This window comes from Astyanax mexicanus, chromosome 13 (assembly GCF_023375975.1).
Source record: "Astyanax mexicanus isolate ESR-SI-001 chromosome 13, AstMex3_surface, whole genome shotgun sequence".
NCBI classification, from domain to species: Eukaryota; Metazoa; Chordata; class Actinopteri; order Characiformes; family Acestrorhamphidae; genus Astyanax; species Astyanax mexicanus.
In genome coordinates this window covers 22,048,884-22,074,604 of record NC_064420.1, presented here as the reverse complement: position 1 = coordinate 22,074,604, position 25,721 = coordinate 22,048,884, and the positions used below count along the sequence as shown (strand labels likewise).

Sequence of the window (25,721 nt, the reverse complement as noted above, 5' to 3'; positions counted from 1 at the left end):
ATCTCTTGCTCTATCTTTCCCTCTATCCATCCCTCTCTCTCTCTCTCTCTCTCTCTCTCTCTCGGGTGTAGGTACTCTATTGACCCTGAGTCGGACCCCGAGGCTTTGTTCCGGATTGCCCCTGACAACGGCCTGATCACCACGGTGAAGGAGCTGGACCGCGAGCGCGAGCAGTGGCACAACATCACCGTCATCGCCACGCAAAGAGGTATCAATATATCACCCCACCCACCATCACCCACCACTTATAGGACCGGATCTCCAATATCTCTGACCTTCAGAAATATTTAAGTGACCTTTTCTTCCTTTTGGGTCAAAGGCATGTCTCAAACCTAGTGGGACTATTGGGCCAAAGAAAACGGGGGTGAGTAACACAAAAGTAACGCAATAGTTACTTTTACTGGTAACTAGTTACTTTTATAGTGGAGTTACTCAGTTAGTAAGGGGAAGTAGGAGAAGTGACTAGTAACTATAACTAATTACTTTTTCAAAGTAACGTGCCCAACACGTTGTTAAATGGTTCAAAACTGAGAATGTGGTTTCAGGCACATATGAGATCTGGAGAGATATGTTTGCGGCCCAACTAAGCTAGGTATCAAATCCATAACCCTGTAGTCAATGGCCCTAAGTGCTCTAACCACTGAGCCACCACTACCTCATCTGTTGATCTGCCACTGTAGTGCCGGGCAATATGCAATTTTAATACATTTTTCCTCCCCTTCTAAAAATCAAACTACAGATACCAAAGAATTGGTTCGAAACTAGGTTTATATATAAAAAAATTGTAGTGCTGGAACCAAGGTGAAACAGATAAACACTTCAGAAATGAGTAGCGTTTTTGGATTTTTTTTAAGAATAAAAAGATAAAATGTCTGTATGTATCGCATTAAATTGCATTAAAACTGTAATTTGAATTGACCAAATTAATCGTAAAAATCACCCAGCCCTACGGCACTGCCATTAAAATGTATAGTAAGACTCAAAAGGAGACACTTGTGAGATTACTGAGCTTTTTATCTCAGGAGACAAATTTAAGCAAGCAAGAGATGCTCAGTGAGAAGCTCCTTTGTCTTTTTATCTTTTGATCTTATTAGTATTATCTAGGAGAAACTATAGAGATATGTTGTGAAAGATTATTGATCTACTGTTCGAATTCTGATCTGGCGTGATACGTCATGAAGAAGAAAAGGAGATCCAGTCCAAAAATTGTAGTTCCGTCAGATTTTATCAAAAGAATCTTCTGAGCAAAACAGTTTTTTTGGATACATCAAAAATGAGTAAAAAGATGATTAAAAATGAATTGAAATTAAAAAGGTGAAAAATAAGAGGTAAACAAAACCTCAAAGGTGAGACAAGATTGAGGTTTCCCGAGTCTTTGGCTCTCTACAGGACTTGGCTCTCCAGTCCCTCTCGGGAGGAAACTCTCCCGCCCAACTCAACTCTTTCCTAGACAGTGGAGTCTAATAAACACAGGTATTCGCCTGGCCTTAGTCCAATGGTGTGTGAGGAGGCTCCTCATACCACACCGGACCTGACACCTAAGCAGGTTTTCATTCTATACGTCAGCCGAGAACTTGGTTACCCCAACCTTATCAGACTATAAGTTACTCTTGGTTCCACTGTAAAAAAAACACAGTGTCTCTGGACACCTGTGGAATCAATCATGCTGAGTTGCAAGAAAAACCCGGCCTTGTGCGTTGAGCACAAAGACACAATATACGTACATTCTAAGACACAATGTGAATCATCAAGAATCATGCTAAATGCTTAAATAACATACTGATTAAGTTAAATGCTGATTCAGTAACACACAGATTAACCTTTTAATCAATGAACAGTGAACATAGTAAGGCAAAACTCCTCCATATTCTTACAGTTGGGACTTTTTGGTCAGTTTTTACCTCAGGTACTTTCTGGAGGACACCAGACTAAGCTGTGTTGCCAAGGTAACGAGAGATAGCCAGAAAAAAAACAACAGGTGTAGGGAGATGAGATGCTTCTAAAATGTTTACTGTCAAATTGACTCCTATGGCCTTTTAAGGTAGAACTTTTCTTTGTTTTACTTTGTGACTTTATCAAATCATCGTGACAGTTTTCTCATGAAAAAAACTAGTAAAAGTCAGAGATTAGTAGATGTGATTGGGTTATTTAGTGAAAGCAATTATATTTCAAGTATAGTTAATCTAAATAGTAAAATGACTAGTGATAAGAACATAGTGTTATCCAGTAAGCTATCAGACTCTTATCATTTCAAAGGTACGGGGGGTTTCACAGCATGTACCACTTTCAAGTGGTTTCACATTTATTTCAAGTAGGTTTCTCACCGGGAAGCACTACATGAACACCCTTCAAAGTCAGATGATGAAGTCAGGCACATTTAAGCTTTCAATGCAGCACCAAAAAAGGCAAAGTTATGTTTTAATCTAGTCGTCATTAGCAATTAGGATTTTAATGTCCCATTTTTCTGTTGGTAAATTTATTGTCTTGGCTATTTAGATTTTCTCCGTATGCTGTTGAGGCTTTTTTTTATGCTGATGTGCACCACTGTCAGTGGAAAAAAAAAAACGGTCTGTCAGTCATTGGTATAACAGTGTCCAGTTTTTTGTCAGACATAGATGGCAACCCTACTAGCAATCCTTCAAGCAACACATCTAATATTTCACACCAATCCTCCTTCAGCCAAGCAAAGCTGCTAGTCATTATTAGCAATACCTTCAAATAAAACTGCTATTCATTAACAGTCCTTCAAACAAAACTGTGAGCTCAACAACAACAACCTTTCAAACAAAACCGCTAACTGATGTTAGCAAGCCTTCAAAATACTGCTAGCTCATATCAACAGTGCTTCAAAGCTGCTAGTCATTATTAGCAATACCTTCAAATAAAACTTCATTAACAGTCCTTCAAACAAAACTGTGAGCTCAACAACAACAACCCTTCAAAGAAAACCGCTAATCGATGTTAGCAAGCCTTCAAAATACTGCTAGCTCATATCAACAGTGCTTCAAAGTGCTAGTCACTATTAGCAATCTTTAAAAAGAAAAATATTGGTTGTTAATAACAGCCCTTAAAACAAAGCTGCTAGTTCTTATTAAGAAGGCTTCAAAAAATGCCTGTACATGTCAACAGTCCCTCAAACATATTAGCAATTCTAAAATCCCAAAATAAATCTGTAGTTATTAATCAATCAATCAATAAAAAAATGCTAGCCCATATTAACAGTGCTACAAACTAAATTGCTTGACCTTAATAGCAAGGATTCAAAAGAATCTGGTAGCCCATGTCAACAGTTCTTCAAACAAAACAGCTATTCCTCATTAGCAAGCCTTCAAAAGAACTGCTAGCCCATACCAACAGTCCTTTAAACAGAAGTTTTAGTCATTATTAGCAATCTTTTAAAAATGATAGTCTTTGTTAAAAGTCCTGCAAGATTTAAAAAAAGTCAACAGTCCTTCGAACAAAACTGCTAGCCACTCTTAGCAATGCCCTCAAATAAATCTGCTTGTTATTATCAGTCCTTTAAACAAAACTGCTAATAACTATCAGCAATTCTTAAAAAATAATTTAAAAAAAATAGTCCTTATTAGCAAATATTCAAAACACATGCAAGCCCATGTCATCAGTCCTCCAAACAAACGTGCTAGTCATTATTAACAATACCCTCAAATAAATCTGCTAGTCATTATCGATCCTACAAACAAAATTGCTTGTCAGTAATAGCAAGTTTTCGAAAGAATCTCCTAGCCCATATCAACGGTCCTTCAAACTAAACTGCTTTTTCTTATTAGCAATCTTTAAAAAAATGCTAGTCCTTAAATAAAATTGCTTGTCATTATTAGCCATCTTTCAAAACTGCTAGTCCTTATTAGCAAGCCTTCAAAAACAGCTAGTTCTTATCAGCCAACCCTTAAAAAACTGCTAGCTAATATCAACAGTTTTCAAAGTGCTGTTCATTATTAGCAATACCCTTAAATAAATCTGCCAGTCATTATAGCAAGACTTAAAAAAAGCTAGTCTATATCAACAATCCCTTAAAAATGGTGCAAGACATTATTAGCAATCTTTAAAAAAGGCCAACCCATATTAACAGTCCTTTAGAAAAATGCTATTCATTATTAGCAATATCCTCAAATAAATCTTTATACGCAATTGTTAAAAAAATGCTAGTCCATATTGACAATCCTCTGCAAAAACTGCTCGTCATTATTAGCAATACCTTTTAACCCTTGTGTGGTGTTCATATTTTTGTTACTCGTTTACTTTGTTACTTGTATTTAATTCAGCAAAATTAAGCAATTTTAATTAAAATTAAAATGCTTTACACATGCTTGCTTCACCTAAATTGCAAGCAATATAAACAGCTTACATGGTTAATATTTGCCCTTTACCTTTCTTATGTTACATTTCTTTCAAAAAGTGCTACTCTCTTTTTAATTAGTTTTTTAATAAAATGTAAAAAAAAGAAAAAAAAAAAGAAATGAATTAAACTCAAGATATGAGTAGTAAATTAGTTTAGTTTCAAATTTACAAATGAAGCAATGTTTATTAGCCCTTGGCCAAACATACTGTATGTAATATAAAAGGTTGGGGGGAGGGGGGGTGTACAGTGTGTGTTTATCGAAAATGTGTTTTGATATATGTTTTTCACCACAAATGAGCCAATGCCAATGAGTTTGAGTTAGAAAAAATATTGTTTTTTGTATCATTTGATGAAAAATGAAAACGGGTCCCACAGACCCGAACACCACACAAGGGTCAAACAAACCTGCTTTAAACCTGCTCAGGGTAATTTTAGAAACAGCACAGTGATGCACTGGCTGCCCAATCACTGTTTCAGTCTGTTTTAAACTCTTTGAGCAGCATGTTGCTAAATTCACTGGTTTCAGGAGATAAATGCTTGGGAGAGAAGTGTAATACTGACTGCGGTTCATCCTTACGTAAATAAAATGATTCCACTAACAAAGAGCTTGATTTTTGTAAAGTCAACGCGAGGTTCCTGTCAAGAATCAAAAGTTTCTGGAGCAACGCTGGAGAAACACATCAGAAGACACATCAGTCCCCAGTGCGCCTTTGAAATCCTAAACCTTGATATTTTGGTGTTTGCTGACAGAAGCATCAGCAAAAGCATCGGCTCAGTCTTAACGTCATCCCTGTGACAACTTTTATGCTGCATCTTCAGAATGGATTATCCAACAAATTGAGACGACTTTGATTTAAAGAGGAGGCCATTGGCATAAACAAGCTTTGAATTCCCACGCTAGCAACACCTAGCGCATCACGCTGCATTGTTTGACTTGGGAACAGCGATCCTGCGTGTTGGTTTTCATGACCTGAATTTGATAGTGTTGTTTTTCCTCGTTCCCCGGACAGAATCCCAGAAGAATTATAAGAAATTTAAAACTGCAGAAGCAAACAGATTCAGAGAACTGACGTTAAAATCTGGAGGCTGGGTAGAAAAAAAAGCTAAAATGAGCTTTAGGAGATTTTTTTAATGAGACCAATATTATTAATCCCTGACAAAATTATAGATAAATCAAAATGTGAGGAAACCTATAAGCTCTTGAGCCAAAACATACGGGTCCTGTTTACACCTTGCATTAACATCAGGTTTGTATCCTGATTTTACCTCGGTATACTTTGACTGGACTGTTTACAGAGTTTTAGGCAAATGTGTGAAAAGTATTGATACTCATTACTCAGGTAGAAGTACTTCAGAGTTGAAGGATCAACTCAAGCTTTTATTCAAGTAAAAGTAAAAGTGATGGTTTCAAAACTACTAGGAGTACTTTTATACTACTAGTATAAAAGTGAAAGTAATATAAAGGAAAAAAATGCCATTAAGGACAAAAGCTTAGCTGTGCGACATTGAAAATAAATTTATTTTAATACAATGCAACTATACAGCTTTGGAAAATATTAAGAGGCCACTTCAGTTTTTGAATCAGTTTCTGTGATTTTGCTATTTATAGGTGTATATTTGAGTAAAATGAACATTGTTGTTTTATTCTATGAACTACGGACAACATTTCTCCCAAATAAAAATATTGTCATGTAGAGCATTTATTTGCAGAAAATAATGTCTGAAATAACAAAAAAGATGCCTCAAATAATGCAAAGAAAACAAATTCATATTCATTTAGAGTTCAGAAATCAATATTTTGTGGAATAACCCTTTTTTTTAATCACAGTTTTCATGCATTTCTTGGCATGTTCTCCTCCACCAGTTTTACACACTGCTTTTGGATACATTTATGCCACTGCTGGTGCAAAAATTCAAGCAGTTCATCTTGGTTTGATGGCTTACAATTTAAAATTACAAAATTAAAATCCAAACGTGATTTAAACATCAAAAAAAGCACATTAAAGCAATATTAAGTAAACAGGCCCACCGACTCACCTGTCAAGCATGGGGAAGGTAGTATTATCATAACATGTTCTAGCATGGATTCATATGGAACAGGTTTATAGACATCAACAGATGGATTTTGGTAGTTTAATCAATAGGATCTAATATGTTCTTCGTCCACCACACTGCCAGCAGTAGCAATAACGGATCTATCAGTGCCATTAAAAGAAAAAAAATCACATCTGGTTTAGCCTGCCAGGCATTTTAAAACATATCAGTGAGGCGCTTTACATTTTTTCTCAAGGATCTTCCTCATATCTCAAGCAGTGACGTCTACTTATTTATCCAATAAATACATTTCTTATTACTTTTGTTTTTTTTTAATTTTCAAGGTTAACTATAAACAGTATATCAAGCAGGAAATGTAATATCAGATTGTTAGAGAGCATCTTTAGAAAACGTAAAATTGCATTTTTTTTTTTCAGTTTAGATGAAATCAGGATGCCTCGATTCTGAGTCTATATATTAATCAACCCTGTGCTGCAGTACTAGTGAATGAATTAACCTTCCACAGAGTCGCAGAGGTGCGTACTCATGGTCAGACCCTGAAAAAGTTATAAACATTTATTGACAACGTTAATTTATCTTGGCTGTTAACACTTGAGCCGTGAGGATGCTCTCGAATAAATAAGATTTTCTCCGATTCTTGGGCTTTTGAAAGTTGTTTGATGAGAAATGAAGAGGTACAGCACCACCTCTGAGCAGCAATCGACTCAAAGCAGTCTTATAAACGTCGCTTTCAGTAAAACGACAGCTGCAAACATGAACTCCGGACGTGCTATCTCTCCAGAGTGTGATAACAGTGTATATTCATAGAAAAAGCTACCTAAATAAACCATCAGTATAATTTTTAATAGGCTAAAAGCAACATATCAGAAAATGCCCTAGCAGGAGTTTAGGCAGGATATCTGCCTAAAAATAAGTGTAAAAATAAGAGAATAGAGGTTCATATATGTATATTTTGTTTGTTTGTTTGTTGTGTGCTTTTTTTGTAAAAATTAAGCAAGAGGGATATAAAATCTCGGATGCATCAAACAGGTGACACAAGAGATAAAGATATATAAATGAGATAGAGGGCTCTATGTCAATTATGCATTGTGCAAAGCGTGAAAATAGACCGTTGACTCGGTGTAAGATAGGAATTAGCATTGCGGCCCAGAGTGTGAGAGATAGAAGTGAGAGAGAGAGAGAAAGTAATAAAGAGTATGTGTGTGAGAAAGAGAGACAGAATGTGTGTGTGAGAGAAAAAGTAAAAGAAAAGAAAGAGAACAACAGTGTGTGTGTGTGTGTGTGTGAGAGAGAGAGAGAGAGAGAGAATGTAAGAGTATGTGTTTGAGAAAGAAAGAGAGAGACAGAGTGTGTGTGTAAGAGAGAGAGAGAGAAAGGCAGTGTGTGTGAGAGAAAAAGTGAGAGAGTATGTGTGAGAAAGAAAGAGAGAGACAGAGTGTGTGTAAGAGAGAGAGAGAGAGAATGTAAGAGTATGTGTTTGAGAAAGAGAGACAGAGTGTGTGTGTAAGAGAGAGAGAGAGAGAATGTATGAGTATGTGTTTGAAAAAGAAAGAGAGAGACAGAGTGTGTGTGTAAGAGAGAGAGAGAATGTAAGAGTATGTGTTTGAGAAAGAAAGAGAGACAGAATGTGTGTGTAAGAGAGAGAGAGAGAATGTAAGAGTATGTGTTTGAGAAAGAAAGAGAGAGACAGAGTGTGTGTGTAAGAGAGAAAGAGAGAATGTAAGAGTATGTGTTTGAGAAAGAAAGAGAGACAGAATGTGTGTGTAAGAGAGAGAGAGAGAATGTAAGAGTATGTGTTTGAGAAAGAAAGAGAGAGACGGAGTGTGTGTGTAAGAGAGAGAGAGAATGTAAGAGTATGTGTTTGAGAAAGAAAGAGAGAGACAGTGTGTGTGTAAGAGAGAGAGAGAGAGAGAGAGAGAGAGAGAGAGAAAAGGCAGTGTGTGTGAGAGAAAAAGTGAGAGAGTATGTGTGTGAGAAAGAAAGAGAGAGACAGAGTGTGTGTGTAAGAGAGAGAGAGAGAGAGAGAGAATGTAAGAGTATGTGTTTGAGAAAGAAAGAGGGAGAGACAGAGTGTGTGTGTAAGAGAGAGAGAGAGAAAGGCAGTGTGTGTGAGAGAAAAAGTGAGAGTATGTGTGTGAGAAAGAAAGAGAGAGACAGAGTGTGTGTGTAAGAGAGAGAGAGAGAGAGAGAGAGAGAGAGAGAGAGAGAGAGAAAATGGCCGTGTGTGTGTGAGAAAAAGTGAGAGAGTATGTGTGTGAGAAAGAGAAAAAATGAGAGATAAAGACAGTCTGTGTGTGTGCGTGTATGTGTGTGTGTGTGTGTGTGTGTGTGTGTGTGTGTGTGTGAAAGAGAAAGAGTATATGTGAGAGAGTTTGTGAGGAAGAGAGAGTGAGATAAAAATGAGAATATGTTTATGTGAGAGAGAGGAAGACATAGAGACTTGCGTGCATGTGTGTGTGTGAGTGTGTGTGTGTGTGTGGGAGAAAGAGAAAGAAAGACTGTGTGTGTGTGTGTGTGTGTGTGTAAGATAGAAAGAAAAAGTTTGTGAGAGTATGTTTGTGCGAGAAAGAGAAAGACAGAGACTGATGGAGAGAGAGAGAGAGAGAGAGTATGTGTGTGAGAAAGAGAAGGACAGAGACTGATGGAGAGAGAGAGAGAGAGAGAGAGAGAGAGAGAGAGTATGTGTGTGAGAAAGAGAAAGACAGAGACTGATGGAGAGAGAGAGAGAGAGAGAGAGAGTATGTGTGTGAGAAAGAGAAGGACAGAGACTGATGGAGAGAGAGAGAGAGTATGTGTGTGAGAAAGAGAAGGACAGAGACTGATGGAGAGAGAGAGAGAGAGTATGTGTGTGAGAAAGAGAAGGACAGAGACTGATGGAGAGAGAGAGAGATAGTATGTGTGTGAGAAAGAGAAGGACAGAGACTGATGGAGAGAGAGAGAGATAGTATGTGTGTGAGAAAGTGGACAGAGGGAGAGATATATATATTTGAAAGCTTGGTCTGTATCTGTATTGACGGGTGTTTATTAAAATTTCTTGCTCTTCATCATTGTAAAATTTTCAAGGCCAAAAACTGACCGTGTATGACAGAAACGAGCGATAGAGGAACAGGTTTTACGTAAATGACTGAAATTTTATTTAGGCTTCTTATGAACTGGATTGTGAAATGTGGGGAGGGAAATAGTTGTGTAGGTGTTCTTACGTATTGATTGGAGGAGAATCTCATATGTGCAACTTATTCTTTCATTTTGTTTAAATGAAAAAAGTTCTGGACAGATGGGATGACTTTTAGCTGATTTTTAAACATGTGTCCTTGCTAAGTCCTCAAAAATGTGGCAAATGGATTCCAGGAGAAATAAGTTTAAATTTCTCTGACTAAGGATGCACAGTGCATGCAATGGAATAATGATATCCATGGAGAATAGAAGAAAGGGGAAGAATAAAATAAAGAAAGAAGAATAAAGAAAATACATTTTGTGCAAGCTCATCTTCCTATCTGTTTGAAAAAGAAGAGACCAAAATACTCTGAAGTGAAGGTATAACTATCATTCCAACATCTCATATTTTACATTACTGAAAAAAGCTGACAAAAACCTCATGGACAATTTTTTTATGGCTACTGCACCTGCGCAGAGCTCCGCAGCGAGGGGGCGTGGCTTCCACACCAGCACCGCTTTCCACACAAGCAGCAAGCTGATTGCCTCTTTTGTTAATAGGTGGGATTTTATCCATAAACGAGTGCCATGATTAGCATTATAAGAAATCCCATTAATTAATTTAATATTGTCACCAATATCACATACTGTATTCTAATATGTTCAATGCAATTGGTTCTCAACTAGGGGTTAAAATCACAGAGCATCTCAAGATCAAGTCAAGTCAAGTAGTTTTATTGTCGATACTGCATATGTACAGGACATACAGAGAATTGAAATTACGTTACTCTCCTTCCCAATTTTACAGCAAGTACAGATAATAGATATAATAAAGGAGAATGGGAGACACTATGTGTACAATACAGCAGGGACACAAATAGACATACATGAGACACAAACAAGGTGCAGTGGTGTGGGGGAGGAATAGATATATAAATATAAGTAAAAATAAGTAAAAATAGATATATAATTATAATATAAAAGAGTGGGAGACACTATATGTTCAATACAGCAAGACACAATAAACATACGTAAGACAATAGTGCAATATTGATGGTGATTGAGATGGAATGACAGTAAAAATAGTAAATAACAGTAGTGCAAATACGGTATATGGTATATAGCTTAAGGCTGGTAAAGTGAATGGGTGCGTAAGTCCTTAAAGTTCACAGTTTAATTAAGTGGAATTAAAGTGCGTATTGACAGTGCAAGTATATCAGTAGTATAGGTGTTGTGAAGTGCAAGTCTGTTTGGACGCTGATTTGCCTTCCTGGCCAGTGACGCTGAGTTGGTGCTCCAGGAGAGGTCCTCTGTGACGTGCACACCCAGGAACTTGGTGCTGCTCACCCTCTCCACAGCAGTTCCGTTGATGAACAGAGGAGTGTGCAGTGGGTGAGTTCTCCTGAAGTCCACAACAATCTCCTTGGTCTTCTCTGTGTTCAGAGAGAGATTGTTGTGTTTGCACCAGGAGGCCAGGCGGCTCACCTCGCTCCTGTAGTGTGACTCATCGTTGTTGCTGATGAGACCCACCACCGTCGTGTCATCCGCAAACTTGACGAAGAGGTTGGAGGTGTGTGCTGGTGTGCAATCGTGGGTCAGCAGAGTGAACAGAAGGGGGTTCAGCACACATCCTTGGGGAGCCCCTGTGTTCAGTGTGGTGATGCTGGATGTGCTGCTGCCAACCCGCACTGCCTGTGGTCTTCCAGTCAGGAAGTCTAACAGCCAGTTGCACAGTGAAGTGCTCAGCCCCAGACTGTCCAGTTTGTGTATGAGCTGTTGGGGGACGATTGTGTTGAATGCTGAGCTGAAGTCAACAAACAGCATTCTGACGTAGGTGTTCTTCTTGTCCAGGTGTGTGAGGGCTGAGTGGAGAACAGTGGAGATGGCATCATCGGTCGAGCGATTTGACCGATAAGCAAACTGGTAGGGGTCCAGGGAGGGGGGGAGCAAAGACTTGATGTGATGCATGACTAGTCGTTCGAAGCACTTCATGAGGATGGGGGTGAGTGCAACTGGACGATAGTCATTGAAACAGGATGGCGATGCCTTCTTTGGGACAGGGATGATGGTGGTGGCTTTGAAGCATGTGGGAACCACCGCCTGACTCAGAGAGGTGTTATAAATGTCAGTATAAACCTCTGCGAGTTCCCAGGCACAGTCTCTCAGCACACGGCCAGGAATGTTGTCAGGCCCAGGAGGTTTCCGAGCATTGATCCTGCTGAATGCTCTCCTCACACTGTCTGGGGACAGCGTCAGCACCTGGTCACCAGGAGGAAGGATGGATTTCTGGGCGGGTGTGTTGTTGAGTGGCTCGAACCTTGCGAAGAACCCATTCAGGTCTTACATAAAGTGCACTGGATTTAAAGGCACACTGAAGAAATACGGCACTCTATGATATGTTCCAGCATCTGTGTTACTGAGTAGGATTAATACTAAATAACTAAATAATCAAATACCAGAAATTATGAATTTATTGGTGTCAGTTTTACAGAATTTAAAGGACCACTATGTAACTAATTTTCAGTAGTAAATGATAAAATGATCAGGATGTATCATCAGATATTAAGGAAACATGTTGAGTGAAAGCACTGGCAGCTCTTGTCAGCAGGGCTTCAGCAGTACGTTCCTTTTTTAAGTTTTCACTCCGTCCCGGAGTTTTGTGTCAGTTTTGTCCTCTGACTCCTCCTGCTGCTCCTTCCCCAACACTAACTCCGCCCCGGAGTTTGCCAGCCGTAACACTACACTACAGCAATGGGCACTGCAGCAGAGGAGCTAGCTAGCAGGGATGGTTCAGTTAAACCTCAGCTGCTACACAGCTTAAAAAGCCTCAGCATGTCTCAAAAAAGCTCAGTGATCAAAGCAGGAATATAACAAGAGTGAATACTGGCAGTGAGTTGGAACGGTGGAGACTTAGAGCTCAAAAAGACGACAAGACCGACCCAGAGCTGCTACTTTACTCCTGAACAGGTAAGCTAACTGGCTAGCTAATTCAGTCAGGTTCTTTATCACTACCTCTAGATGTGCTTACTAGGGACGAGCTGTCTCTCGCTCGGGGCTCACTCGCCGAGCGCGAGGCTCACACTCGCTCGTAATCTAAGTTCTCTGCCTCTCCTAGTCTTAACTTTATGTAGATTGTGTAGATTCAGCCTGCTGAATTTGGCAACCCGAGTAACTTTCATGGCTGGGGAGGGATGGGCGGAGTAGACTACGCTCTGTGGTGTTTTGAAATTGGACTGTAGCCATTTCACACACTCTCTCTCAGGTCTTACATAATGCACCTTTAACAACCAATGTTTTTCACTGCAAGTTTACCCTTTTCATTTAAATAGTTCTGCAACGATAAGTCGATATAATCGACAATGTCGATTATTAAAATTCGTCGACTAGAAATTTCACTGTCGACTAATCGTTAATTTGTAACAGTACTGCATTACACAAAGTGCTGCAGACAGAAGCGCAATGGGAGATGGGTCAATTAATCACTCACACAGTTTACACTCAACTTAGTCTATGTCTCCAAAAGTGCCCAAACACAACAGAATACATATTTACTAACTAAATATCAGTAATTTCCTATTTTTTATAATTTTTAGAGATGGAGGAAATGGCAGAAATAATCTTTGACTAATTGACTAATTGAAAATTATCATCAGATTAGTCGACTACCAAAATAATCATTAGTTGCAGCCCTATATTTTTTGTTGCCACCACATAGAATAATTAAGCTTTACTTTATTATTGTATTAGTATAGAAATTATATTATATATACAGTATATAGATATACAACAGATATATTGTCCAACTTCTACACTCAACGAATAAAACTAATATTTTTTATCAACTTTTCAAAAATAATTGTCTCAAAAAGATCTAGTTTGCATCATAGATCTGTTCAAGCTGTTGAAGGAGTAGAACATCCTCACAAAGCTGAGGAAAAAAAAACTGGGTTTAAACGAGTTGAAATCTGTCATCAATTTTTCCTTTTGGAATTTTTTTTTGAGTCTTGGCCCTAAACCACCCCTCACCATCCTCACACAAACCTGTACCCGGCAGCAGCAGCAGCGGTGGTGTGATCAAGCCTCCAGTCTTATATAAGTGTGTGATCAGGACGTCAGATGAAAGGCGGCTGATGAGGGAGCGTAGGTCCCCTTCTGCGTGTGATGTAACATTACCGACCAAGACCTTCAAAGGGAAGGGAAGCTGCTGTAGTGGAGGTCAGTAAAGTTCAGCCTCTGTACAGCGAAAGCTTTCACATCGGTCCTCGTTCAGACTGGACTCAATTAGTGAGTTCTGACCAGCTGCAGACTTTATACAGGGTTTATACTGTATGTATTTATATTAATATATACAGTGGTGTAAGTAAGTGTTTGCCCCTTTAATGATTTCTCCTTTTTTTTAACATTTCACATCATCAAACTAATTTAAATAGTAGTCAAAGACAAAACTATCTCACATCCTGCACAAGGCTTGTTGCAATGCTCATTGCTAACTTGCATATTGCTATCTTGGTGGTTGAAAACACAGGTGCGCCACTGACTGATTAGAACCCTGACAATAGTCAACAGTCAGATGTTCATTGCTATCTTGGTGGTGGAAAACACAGGTGCGCCACTGACTGATTAGAACCCTGACAATAGTCAACAGTCAAATGTTCATTGCTATCTTGGCAATGCAGGTGCTCCACTGCTTGTTACACACACAAGGATGGACAGCAGTAAACAAACTCAACTTTTACATCAACAATAAACAGAATACAGAATAAAATAACATTACTGTTTCCAAAAAATGACCTGCTCAAACACCTTCACAGTGTAAATATGTTGGTTAGATTCTTCTGCTGAAAGGCACAGAAGAACTGCGTCGTTAAGATACCACTCCACCAATGTCAGAGCGCACCTGACTCTTAAAGGGAATGGCAAGTGACACGCTAAATGGTTTATTTCACGTTACGCCCAAAACACCCTCACGATTAATTAAGAGAAATAGTACATGCCTTTTTGCATGTTTTTTAGCTGCAAAAGGTGTACTTTTCCTGCCGTTATGATAGAAAAGACACAATGACATGCTCTAAATCAAGCTGTAAATCAAGAAACCACCCAAAACACTGAAGAACCACCCATTTAAAGGTTCCTTGGGCAGTTCATTCTGAACTGCACGCATGGACAATTCTAGCCAGATGCTGCCGGTCACAATTATTACCATCCATTGCTGTTACAGATCAAATTGACCCATTTTAAAGTTTGAAGATCCAGGAAAAATGCTTCAGTATGAAACTTCTTCTGCTTGCCCTAATTAGTGTAATCAACATATATTATAAAAACGGTTCATCTCACATATTTGCAACCACCCCCTGCAAAAACTAAAACTAAATTGCAGTGTTATGTTTCAATGTTATGTAAAACTATTGTGTTTTATATGCTGGTCTTTAAAAAAGGGATAAAGTAGTGAAACACTAACATTTTAGAATGATCCTATTTGAACCCTTACCTGTTATAATTTTGAATAACATTGAATAATTTGCAATGGAATTAGTAATGAAATCTTTACACTGCTTGTTTTTTTTTTTGTTTGTTTTGGAAAAGTAAACATGCTCCAGGTCAAACTGACCCAGGAACACTATAAGCTCTTCACCTCACCCCAGGGTTCATACGGTCTTGAAAAACCTGGAAAAGTCATGAAATTTTAAAATAGCAAAAAATCATGGAAATTTGCTTTACAAATTATTTGGTTTCTGTTTCAAAAAATCTATTTTGAGCTACAAATACATCAGCCCAGAGTTAATTCAGTAATTTAGCCCTAAACAATGGAACTCTCAGGATCTGAGACACATTTTATTATTTAAGATTGTGTGTAAAATTTTATCAGATTAATTTAAGGCCTATTTTAATCTATTTTAATTATAGCTTTAATTGATTTTTGGTTTTATTGTACATGTTTGCACTGATGTTTTAAAATCGTATGGTCATGACAATTTGCCTTGAAGGCATGTAAAAGTCATGGAAAAATCATGGAAATGTATTGGTTAAAAAGTGTATGAAACCTGTTACCCCTTCTTTCACAAGAAAATGTGAATTAAGTTTACATAATTTTAACGCTGTTAGAGAACAAACATACCAGCTGCAAACTCTGGAAACAGCTAGTTAGCCAGTGGCATCACATGATGCTCTTGTTGTTGTCATGGTTACGTGTACACTAAGAGATATTACACATGCTCATCATATTTGATCGGATTACTTGTAGAGTGCATATAATTGGAGAGTTTACTCAGACTAATGAGGAAAGTGTACATATAAACACCTCAATCAGATTCTAGAATCGGAATGAATTCATTCTGATTTGAGAAAAGCTTTTTATGTAAACATAGCCAGTGTGCACCATTCTTGAGAATGTGTTTGTAAGCTAATAAATTAAAACAAAATAATATTGCTTTTCCTGCCATAAATGAGCTGCTCGTGCACTTTCACAGCATGAACACACAGATCAGATTCCTCTGCTGAGGAGCGCAGAAGTGCTGCGCCGTTAAAATAGCAATCTGCCAAAGTCAGAGCACACCTGGCTCTTAAAGAGAATAGCAAGTGCAACAATGTGGACCATTCCTGAGGACCAGAGAGAACATATTTGTAAGCTATAGTGAAGATATTCCCTCAGGTGGTGCTTTAATGATGGTGTTGGAGAGAAGAAAGGAGGGAAAAACAAGTCAGAGCTTTAAGCTTAGTTTTGTTGTCTTGCAAAAACCCGAGGCTTGTTTTAAAGCCAAGAAAATGCATAAAATAAAAACACACACACACACACACTAAGACTTTCACCTCTAAGGCCTGGTTCGGATGCCCATGTCTGGACCATATTGGAAAAAAAGAAATCATTTCATGCAGAATAACTCAATAGAGGCCTCGGGAATGATCCTCCCTGCTTCAGTGGGAATCATAAGTCTAATCTCAGTATCTCTATTCCTGTAGTGAAGCTGTCTGTCTGTCTGTATTCCAGTCTGTCTGTCCGTCTGATTGCCTTTTCTGTTTCATCTCTTTCAGATAGCCCCAACCAGGTTACCAGGGTAGCGGTTGCTATAGAGACGCTGGACCTGAACGACAACGCCCCGGAGCTGGACAGGCAGTACAACGCGGCCGTGTGCGACTCCAGCAGCGTCGGACAGGTCCGACCTTTCCCACGCCCTTTTGACCTGTCCATCACACCACTGACCCGGAGACACGTTACAGTGATGCTTCAGCCAAATATGAAATTTAACTTTATTTTACTGCTGAACTAGAAACTGTAGTAGTGTTAAAAGAGTTTAGTACACTTATTAAAACACCACTAATATCATTAAGTTAAGTGGCCGGCGTTTCAACGATTCAATGTAATTTGCAGGCGTATTGCTATCTTGGCAACAGAAAAAAAACACAGGTGCGCAACTGCCTGACTAAAGCCTAGGCAACAGTCAATTGTCAAATGATGTTGGCAACGCGCATACACTCCGGCTCGTTATGCACACACAAGGACACACAGCAGTGCACAAAAGCCAACAGAATATTAAATAAGGTATCACTTTAAAATAATGCTGCTTTATGAACGGTTTATAAATAGTTTATAAAATGTTTTTTTTAATGTTTATAAATTAAGTTGTAAATAATTTAAAAACATTAATAAACACAAAAATCAGAATCAGAATCTTTATGCCCCAAGTACCAAAAGTACAAGGAATTTTTCATGGTGCAGTTATCAACGTTTAAATAGAATAAAATACACAATACAAAATACAAAATTACCAAGTGTAAGTGAAATTTAAGTATAAAAAATGTATAAAAATATGATATGATAAAGTGCATTATGCGCTGAATACACTAACTCTGTAACATATAATTTATACAAATTATATAATATAGTGTAGTATAATATAAAGAATAAAGAAAGAACAGTGACAGTGACTATTTTAACATATCTAATAAATTATACAGAAAGTCAGTTTAATAATAATAATAGTAATCATTTAATATGTTATTATAGTTAAATGAATAACGTTTCGATCGATAAACGATCGATAAAACAAAGTAAGATCTAATAAGACATCTAGTAAGATCTGAGGTTTAACAGTATAAGTGAATGTGGAATTACTATTTGGTACACGAAAGGCCACTATTGCCCTTTCTATTTATGTGTTGTAACTCCTTATTGATGGTTTATAACCTAATTAATAACCATTAATAAACTCTTTTATAGACTATTTATAAACTCTTTATAAAGGAGGCTTATTTTAAAGTGGTGCCCTAAATAAAATAACATTGCTTGTCCCATAAATGACCTGCTCACACACTCACACTCACAGTGTGAATGCGCAGGTCAGTATCCTCTGCTGAGAAGTGCAGAAGTGCTGCACCATTAAAATACCAATCTGCCAAAGTCAGAGAGCACCTGGCTTTTAAAGGAAAGAGCAAGTGAGACACTGTTTAACTCTGTTTGTAACTGATCTAGTAATTCTAGTAATGTTCAAGAAGTCATCCTATGTGTAGTCATTCTCCCCAAGCTACTTTGAGGAAACCTGACACTTGGTAAAAATCATGTCAAAGTCAACAGCATCTTACATTTGTTTTTGAATTATTATTATTACCTTATTAAGCATCAAAAAATATCTTCCCACTTCTAATATCAGGTTGAGGAGAGAAGTGGAAGGAGGCTAAACTGATTAAACTCTTTCAGCAACTCATTAACACTCACTACTGTCTGATTTTAAAACTACCAGTGCTTAGAACATGTCGAGCAACTCTGAAATCAGCTCAAAGCACAATTCTGAAGAAAGTAACTCTGGAAATTCAACACTGGTGTTTTTGCAGTGTACATGGAGGTATGATGAATGAATGAAGTTCAGCTTATATAGCGCCTTTCTAGAAACTCAGAGACGCTTTTCAATTTATACATTTTACACACAAGCACATTACACATCAACACTCATCCACACACCGGTGAGAAGCGGCAGCCAATAGCGCACAGCGTACTCTCAACCGGAAACCACCGTTCACCTGGAGGACTGCATCGGGCACTACAGCATTTACCCAGCACAGAGTGCCAATCCATATCTGGACACAGTCATACACACACATTTACACACACACAAACTTACATACATACCACACACTTTACACAAACACACCAGATCAGTTTACAGTATCCAATTTACCAGATCAATTTAGAGTACTCAATTTACCAGATCAATTTAGAGTACTCAATTTACCAGATCAATTTAGAGTATTCAATTTACCAGATCAATTTAGAGTATTCAATTTACCAGATCAATTTAGAGTACTCAATTTACCAGATCAATTTAGAGTATTCAATTTACCAGATCAATTTAGAGTACTCAATTTACCAGATCAATTTAGAGTATTCAATTTACCAGATCAATTTAGAGTATTCAATTTACCAGATCAATTTAGAGTATTCAATTTACCAGATCAATTTAGAGTATTCAATTTACCAGATCAATTTAGAGTATTCAATTTACCAGATCAATTTAGAGTATTCAATTTACCAGATCAATTTAGAGTATTCAATTTACCAGATCAATATAGAGTATTCAATTTACCAGATCAATTTAGAGTATTCAATTTACCAGATCAATTTAGAGTATTCAATTTACCAGATCAATTTAGAGTATTCAATTTACCAGATCAAATTAGAGTATTCAATTTACCAGATCAATTTAGAGTACTCAATTTACCAGATCAATTTAGAATTAGATTAATTTAAAGTATTCAATTTTCTGGGCAATTTAGAGTATCCAATTTACCAGATCAATTTAGAATTAGATTAATTTAAAGTATTCAATTTTCTGGGCAATTTAGAGTATCCAATTTACCAGATCAATTTAGAGTATTCAATTTACCAGATCAATTTAGAGTACTCAATTTACCAGATCAATTTAGAGTATTCAATTTACCAGATCAATTTAGAGTATCCAATTTACCAGATCAATTTAGAGTACTCAATTTACCAGATCAATTTAGAGTATCCAATTTACCAGATCAATTTAGAGTATCCAATTTACCAGATCAATTTAGAGTATTCAATTTACCAGATCAATTTAGAGTATCCAATTTACCAGATCAATTTAGAGTATCCAATTTACCAGATCAATTTAGAGTATCCAATTTACCAGAACATGGAAACTTCACCCAGATAGGGACTTGAACCCAAGACCCCACTAAGCCAGCGTGCCGCCACAATAGGTATGAATAAATATCAATTATGGTCCAGAATTGTACAGTCTAAGGTCTGCAGGGAGAAATGACCTGCAGAAGCATTCCTTGCTGTTAGTAGAAGCTCTGTTTCTGCAGTGTTATAGTAATAGAAGGGGTAGGAGGAGTTTTATCTCTCTGCCACCATGTCCACTGTGTCCAGTTCCATCTCCAGGACTGAGCCAGCCTTCCTAATGATCTTCTCGAGTCTGTAAAACTTGTTATCTGAAATAGAGCCGCCCCAGCACACCACGGCGTAAAAGACGACACTCGACACCGCTGACCTCTCACACTGAAGAGCCTCAGGATCCTCAGGAGGTAGAGTTGACTCTGGTCCTTCTTGTACAGAGAAGCCTCTCGCTGCAGCCTGTAGGAAGGTAGGGATGGACTACCAACTCTGCCCACATCCAGCCCGGCCCCTCGTTACACAACAAGCCACACCCCCTTGCTACTTCCAAGGCTGTGTCTGTGACCAAAATGGATTCCTATTTACATTGTAATTTCTAATAAGTCTGTCGGCCATTTTTCTATGTCGAGGTCGAGTTCAGTTGTTCGTGTAATTATGAGTCACTATAAACTCCACAATGCATCATAATTTATAGTAAAGATCGTAGCACGAGCTACACCAGCTAAGAGCTATCTGAGTCTCGTTGCTAAGCAACCGAACGCAGAACATGCTTAAGCCGACAACGTGTTTTAAATCCAAACTCAAAACAGCATATAAAAAGAGTACATATATCTTTTTAGATGTTAATTCAACAAAAGAAGATGTATATTATTAACTGTATTTGATTTAATTTAACCCAATTTATGCAAATATGTTACTCAGCAACCACGTAGTAATCACTTTACACCAGAGCATAGCAGCCACATTAGCAACCACCTTGCATCTGCTAAGCAACATCATAGCAACACCTTAGCAACCACCAGGGATAGCACAGTAACATCTTAGCAGCCACCAAGCAACACTTTAGCAACCACCTGGCAACTGCTTAGCGAAGTCATAGCAACCACCATGGACACCATAGCAACACCTTAGCAACCACCTAGCAACTGCTTAGCAACATCACAGCAACCACCACAGATACCATAGCAACACCTTAGCAACCACCTAGCAACTGCTTAGCAACTGCTTAGCAACATAACAGCAACCACCACAGATACCATAGGTAATCCCTTAGCAACCACCTACCAATACCTTAGCAACCACCTAGCAACTGATTAGCAACACCATAGTAAACACCGCTGATACCATAGCAATGTCTTAGCAACCACCTCCTACAGGATGCAGCGAGACATACTTGCTTTGTACAGGCAGGGCACATTGTCCCCCATCTCAGATCGTCACACTGGTGAACATCTGTGTACTTATACTGTAGGTGCTATCCTCTTCAGTGTGCTCACACCGGATTGCTACAGGAGCTGGAGCAGACTGTTTCCTCCTAAATTCCACCACAAGCTCCTTTGTCATCCTGGCATTTAGTTGGAGGTGGTTCTGCTGGCACCAGTCCACAGATTTGTTAACCGCACTCCTGTATTCCTCCTACCTCCCGTGCTCCTCACAGTAGCAGTGTCGTCTGAGAAATGTAAAGTTCTTCAAACTCGCTGCACTTTTAGAAAAATGCCTCTTCTGTGGCATCATTCATAAAACCATTTGTAGCACCAAGGTACAGACTATTGCTTTCCTTCTACAGCACATTTACATTTACATTTACATACAGTCTCTTTTCAAATTACCATTGATTTAGCATCAGCCGGCAGTTAACATGCGTGCTTCCCAGCTCCGGTGCATCAACTAACAGATGCCTGTGCTGATAAACCTTACGTTTGGTGTGATGAGGGGAAAGAGCGCCATCTACCCAGCTAGAGAGAGCATAGCCAATTGCGCTCTCTCAAACTCTGGCTGCTGATGGCAAGCAGCATGATCCTAACACACTTAGTGCTTCTCAAATGGACAGACTGAGAAGACCTTTCATCCCTAGAGCCATCAAGCTTTTTTAACTTATCCCATCGGGGATAAGATGCTGCTACAGACAGAGTTTAATTTAGACATCCATCCATCCATCTATCTAATCTGATCTGATCTGGCAATCCTCAGATCATAGTGACACAGTGCCTTATTCCTCTGGAGCACTCAGAAGCCACTGTAGACTGCAGGATCTATATTTTGTTGCTCTTACTGTGTTGCTTTTTGTGTGTTTCAGGTGGTACAGGTCATCCGGGCAATCGACAAGGACCAGAGCAGCTCTACTTCCCCTATTCACTTCAGTCTGCATGCAGACAGCAGCCTCGCTCTCAACATCACTGTCCAGGAGAGAGGAGGTGACTCACACTTTTTCACTTGTTTACACTGTTTACACAGTTAGCTCTGAATGTCCCCTGAATATTTACCCTAGACTTGCACTCTAGATGTTGTAGCTCTTTGCCAGGATCAAGTAGCTTAATTCTCTATTTTAATGCATTGTATTTAAGGCTCAATCCTATTTCTCTTTTGTAGCTTTACCCCTTGTTTTTGAGTGAACAGAGTGAAAAGGGGTGAAATCCTCCCCTGAATAATTAGGTATTGACCAAATTTGTCAAAAAAAAAAAAACTGTTTCATTTGTCCTCATAAATTGGGGGAAAATGGAATACATTTTTTAAAATAAAATTAATAAAGAAGAAATCAAGCCAAGTTAAACAAAGACCTTATTTGTTTTTTTTTTTAAGAATCATACAGTCACTTTAAGTCCATACTTTCCACTTAAGACTGCATGCAAGCTGCTGAAATTCGCCATTCCACCTTAAAGAGTGCCCTGCTTCACACCTGGCTGTTATTTAGGTAATTAAATTTAAGGTGGCTCAAAAAATGATAAAAACCAATTTAAAGCAAATAAATAATCTGTGATATCAATTGGGTTCAACAACCCTCTGGGCTGGAGAGGTACTAGACTGTAGCAGCACTCCTTCCTGTTACACTTCATTTTACAAAACACAACTTTTTTTTGTGGTCCGCCACGTAATGGTTTGGAAAATATCAGGCCCATAGCCAAACTTAATAGCCGCCCCCTGCTTTAAACTGTTATTATTGTTATTTTTAAGAAGTAAAATACTCAAATTTGTAGGTTTCATTAGTCGCTTTTGCCACCATCTTTTGCCAGTGGTTCTTATAGGCCTCTGTTTTGAGTGTGCCTCTAAAAAAATACCCCCCCCCCCCCACCCCTCCAACCAATCAAGTAACAGGACATCCTATCGCTAGTCGTGCACACACAAAACAAATGTTCATGGTTAAGTGATAGAGCCAAGAGATGAAATAGGATTGTGCCTAAGTTGCCTGACTAGATTAGCTCCTCCCCCCACAGACCACACAGCCAGTCTGGTTCTTCTGTCGCCGCTGAAGCCCCTCCCTCGCTCTGCCAGTCCTTCTTTGCACACTGTGAAACTACCCATAATCCTGAGGGACGGGGCGTCGGAGCTCAGCAGTACGGGGACGGTCACCCTGACCCTGTGCCCTTGCCAGAACGGAGGGATGTGGGCGGAGGAGAGGAAGCGACAGACAGACAGAGGGAAGAGTGAGGACGGTCAGACGGTGATGGAGTGGGAGAGGCAGACGGTGTGCGTGTCGCTGCCCTCTGCCTCCGCCCTGTTGGGCCTCAGCTCCGCCGCCATGCTGGCTGTACTCGCCTGCTCGTCCACTCTACTGGGTAATCTCTGCTTTCCTGCACGATTAAAGCGATAGTTTGGTTGAAGGTCTAATTTACTGTTCATACACAAATGTTATTTAGAAGTCAAGCCATGTATGATGTCTGGAGTTTTGATTCTTTAGTTCTACACTGCAGCAATGAGATAATAGTGCTGTATAAAACCACAACAACTCAACAACAAACCATTTGGATAATTAAAGGTCTCCTTCCACTAAAATCCACTTTTTCTTGTTCTTTCTAAAATACTATAGGTCTCTCTGAGTTGTAAATGCATGCTGCATATGAAACTGTTTCTCAGCCTCAATTGTTTGCAGTAGCTAAGAAAAGAAAATCCTTAGAAAAACTAGTTGATCAGAGAGATGTTAGGGTATCGACATCAACACATGAGTTGATGGCCTCACCCACCTCGACTCAGGGCCACCCACAGACAGAGCTGAACCCGGGCTGCAGCAGAGCAAACACTGTCAGCTAAAGAGCTTACTGCCATGTTTACACCAGCTAGTTAGCGTTAACTATCTAAATAGGATCTCCGGTTGATTCTGTGATTTACAGAGGCCGATTTGACAAGGTAGCACAACTCAACAGAACACCAGTCAAAGCGGGATTCATTTATGATATAGAGTGGACTCTGGGGCTTCGCCATGGTCTGAGGTAGGAGTTTAGTAGCGTTAGTTAGATAAAAGAAATGGTATCAATGCTGCGGGAAGAGCGGCGTTGCACGGCCTTGGGTGGAGGGGGATTCTTCTTAGCCTCATGGTCTGGTTAAAATGAAATTTGTTTAATTTGCACCCTTGGTGCAGTTAGTTTTGAAGGTTTGAAAGCAGTAATCCTAAAACAACCAGATCGAGACCAAGCAAGAGGAGGTAGTCTCGGTGTGGTTCCAAATGAATTTTGGAGCAGTTTGTTTGTGGTGAAACGTGATCCGACATTGATTTGACCCAACTATCAAATATACACCTTTTCAGGTGCAGTTTAACCTGATTTATTTACCCAGATAATTATCGTAGTTATAAACAAACACTGTCTCTGCTGCTGCTCCTTGATAAGCTGTTTTTACACCGAACGCCCTATGTGCAGCGCTCACTGCTAACACTCACGCAACTCTGCTTATTGATGTCACATGGAAAACACTGTGTTTGAAAGTGCAACAGTGAATTTTCCACATCCACAGTGTAAAAGCAGCTTCATCACACTGCACAGATACATGCACTGGTCTGGAACACAGGACCTTCTTGCTGTATTTACTTTTATTTTTAAGTGCCTTTGTGCCAGACAGTTCTGACCAATCAGAGGACAGAGCATGCTTGTGTGTTTTTTTGGGGCGCACTTTGAAGCGTTTAGGTTTGCGCCTGTGAGAAAACAAACCAAACCGAGGGGGAAAACGCTCCGAAAAAGCAAACTTATCCGTTACGGCCAATAAACATCTACGTTATCTACAGTATAATCACCTAAAACATCTACAAAACAGATACAATCCATGCAAGAAAACTTTAATATTTAAATATTAGCATCCTTGTTAGCTTCACTAGCCTCATAGCTCCAGTGTAAACCTAAAGAGACTTTAATTTAAACAGTAATTTAGATCTTTGGCCAAACTCCTCAATGATTGTTTAGTGTGTGTGTCCTGCACTTGCTGTGTATTGTATGTATGTGTGTATATTCTGAGAGTGTGTGCAATTTGTGTGTGTGCTATGTGTGTGTGTGTGTGTATGTTTGCTAGCATCAGTTCTATAATGAAAGTAGCTTAACTGACAGTTCCTGTAGCTGTACAGCCGTCTGCTGTCTGTCCTGCGTTGAGTCCATCTGGGCCCTCGTCTTGGCGTCAGTGGACATTTCTCTTCTGTTCTGTGTGTGTGTGTGTGTGTGTGTGTGTCAGCTGTGTTTGGTAATGAACATGTTTGATTTCGCTAATGCAGTAACTGACCCGTGAGCTGCAGCTCAGCAATGCTGAGGGCAGCGGATGGCATTTTACAACACACGCATGCACACACACACGTGCGCGCACGCACACACGCGCACACACACACACACACACACACACACCCTTTGGTCTCTCTCTCTCTCTGTTCATCATAAGAAGACCTTTGCATGGCATGATTAGGAGCAGCATCCACTAATACATTTCACAGTTTTCTATTTTGTGTTAGCATTAAATTCTTTTAGCATTATTGTCTTTTTTTGTGCATGTTTTCAATTCTTTCGCTCTCTTTCTCTCTCTCTCTTTCTCTCTTCTCTATGTAATTTA

General features: G+C 39.0%; 1 protein-coding gene across 1 annotated transcript in view; it reads left to right on the top strand.

The window, feature by feature from the left end:
- Positions 1-25,721, top strand: part of LOC103044178 (cadherin-7) — a 137,698-nt gene that overhangs the window by 93,870 nt on the left and 18,107 nt on the right. Inside the window, exons 8-11 of the mRNA XM_022676769.2 lie at positions 72-208; positions 16,598-16,719; positions 22,000-22,117; positions 23,135-23,476. Coding sequence (XP_022532490.2) covers positions 72-208; positions 16,598-16,719; positions 22,000-22,117; positions 23,135-23,476 — 719 coding nt within the window. The remainder of the gene's footprint in view (positions 1-71; positions 209-16,597; positions 16,720-21,999; positions 22,118-23,134; positions 23,477-25,721) is intronic.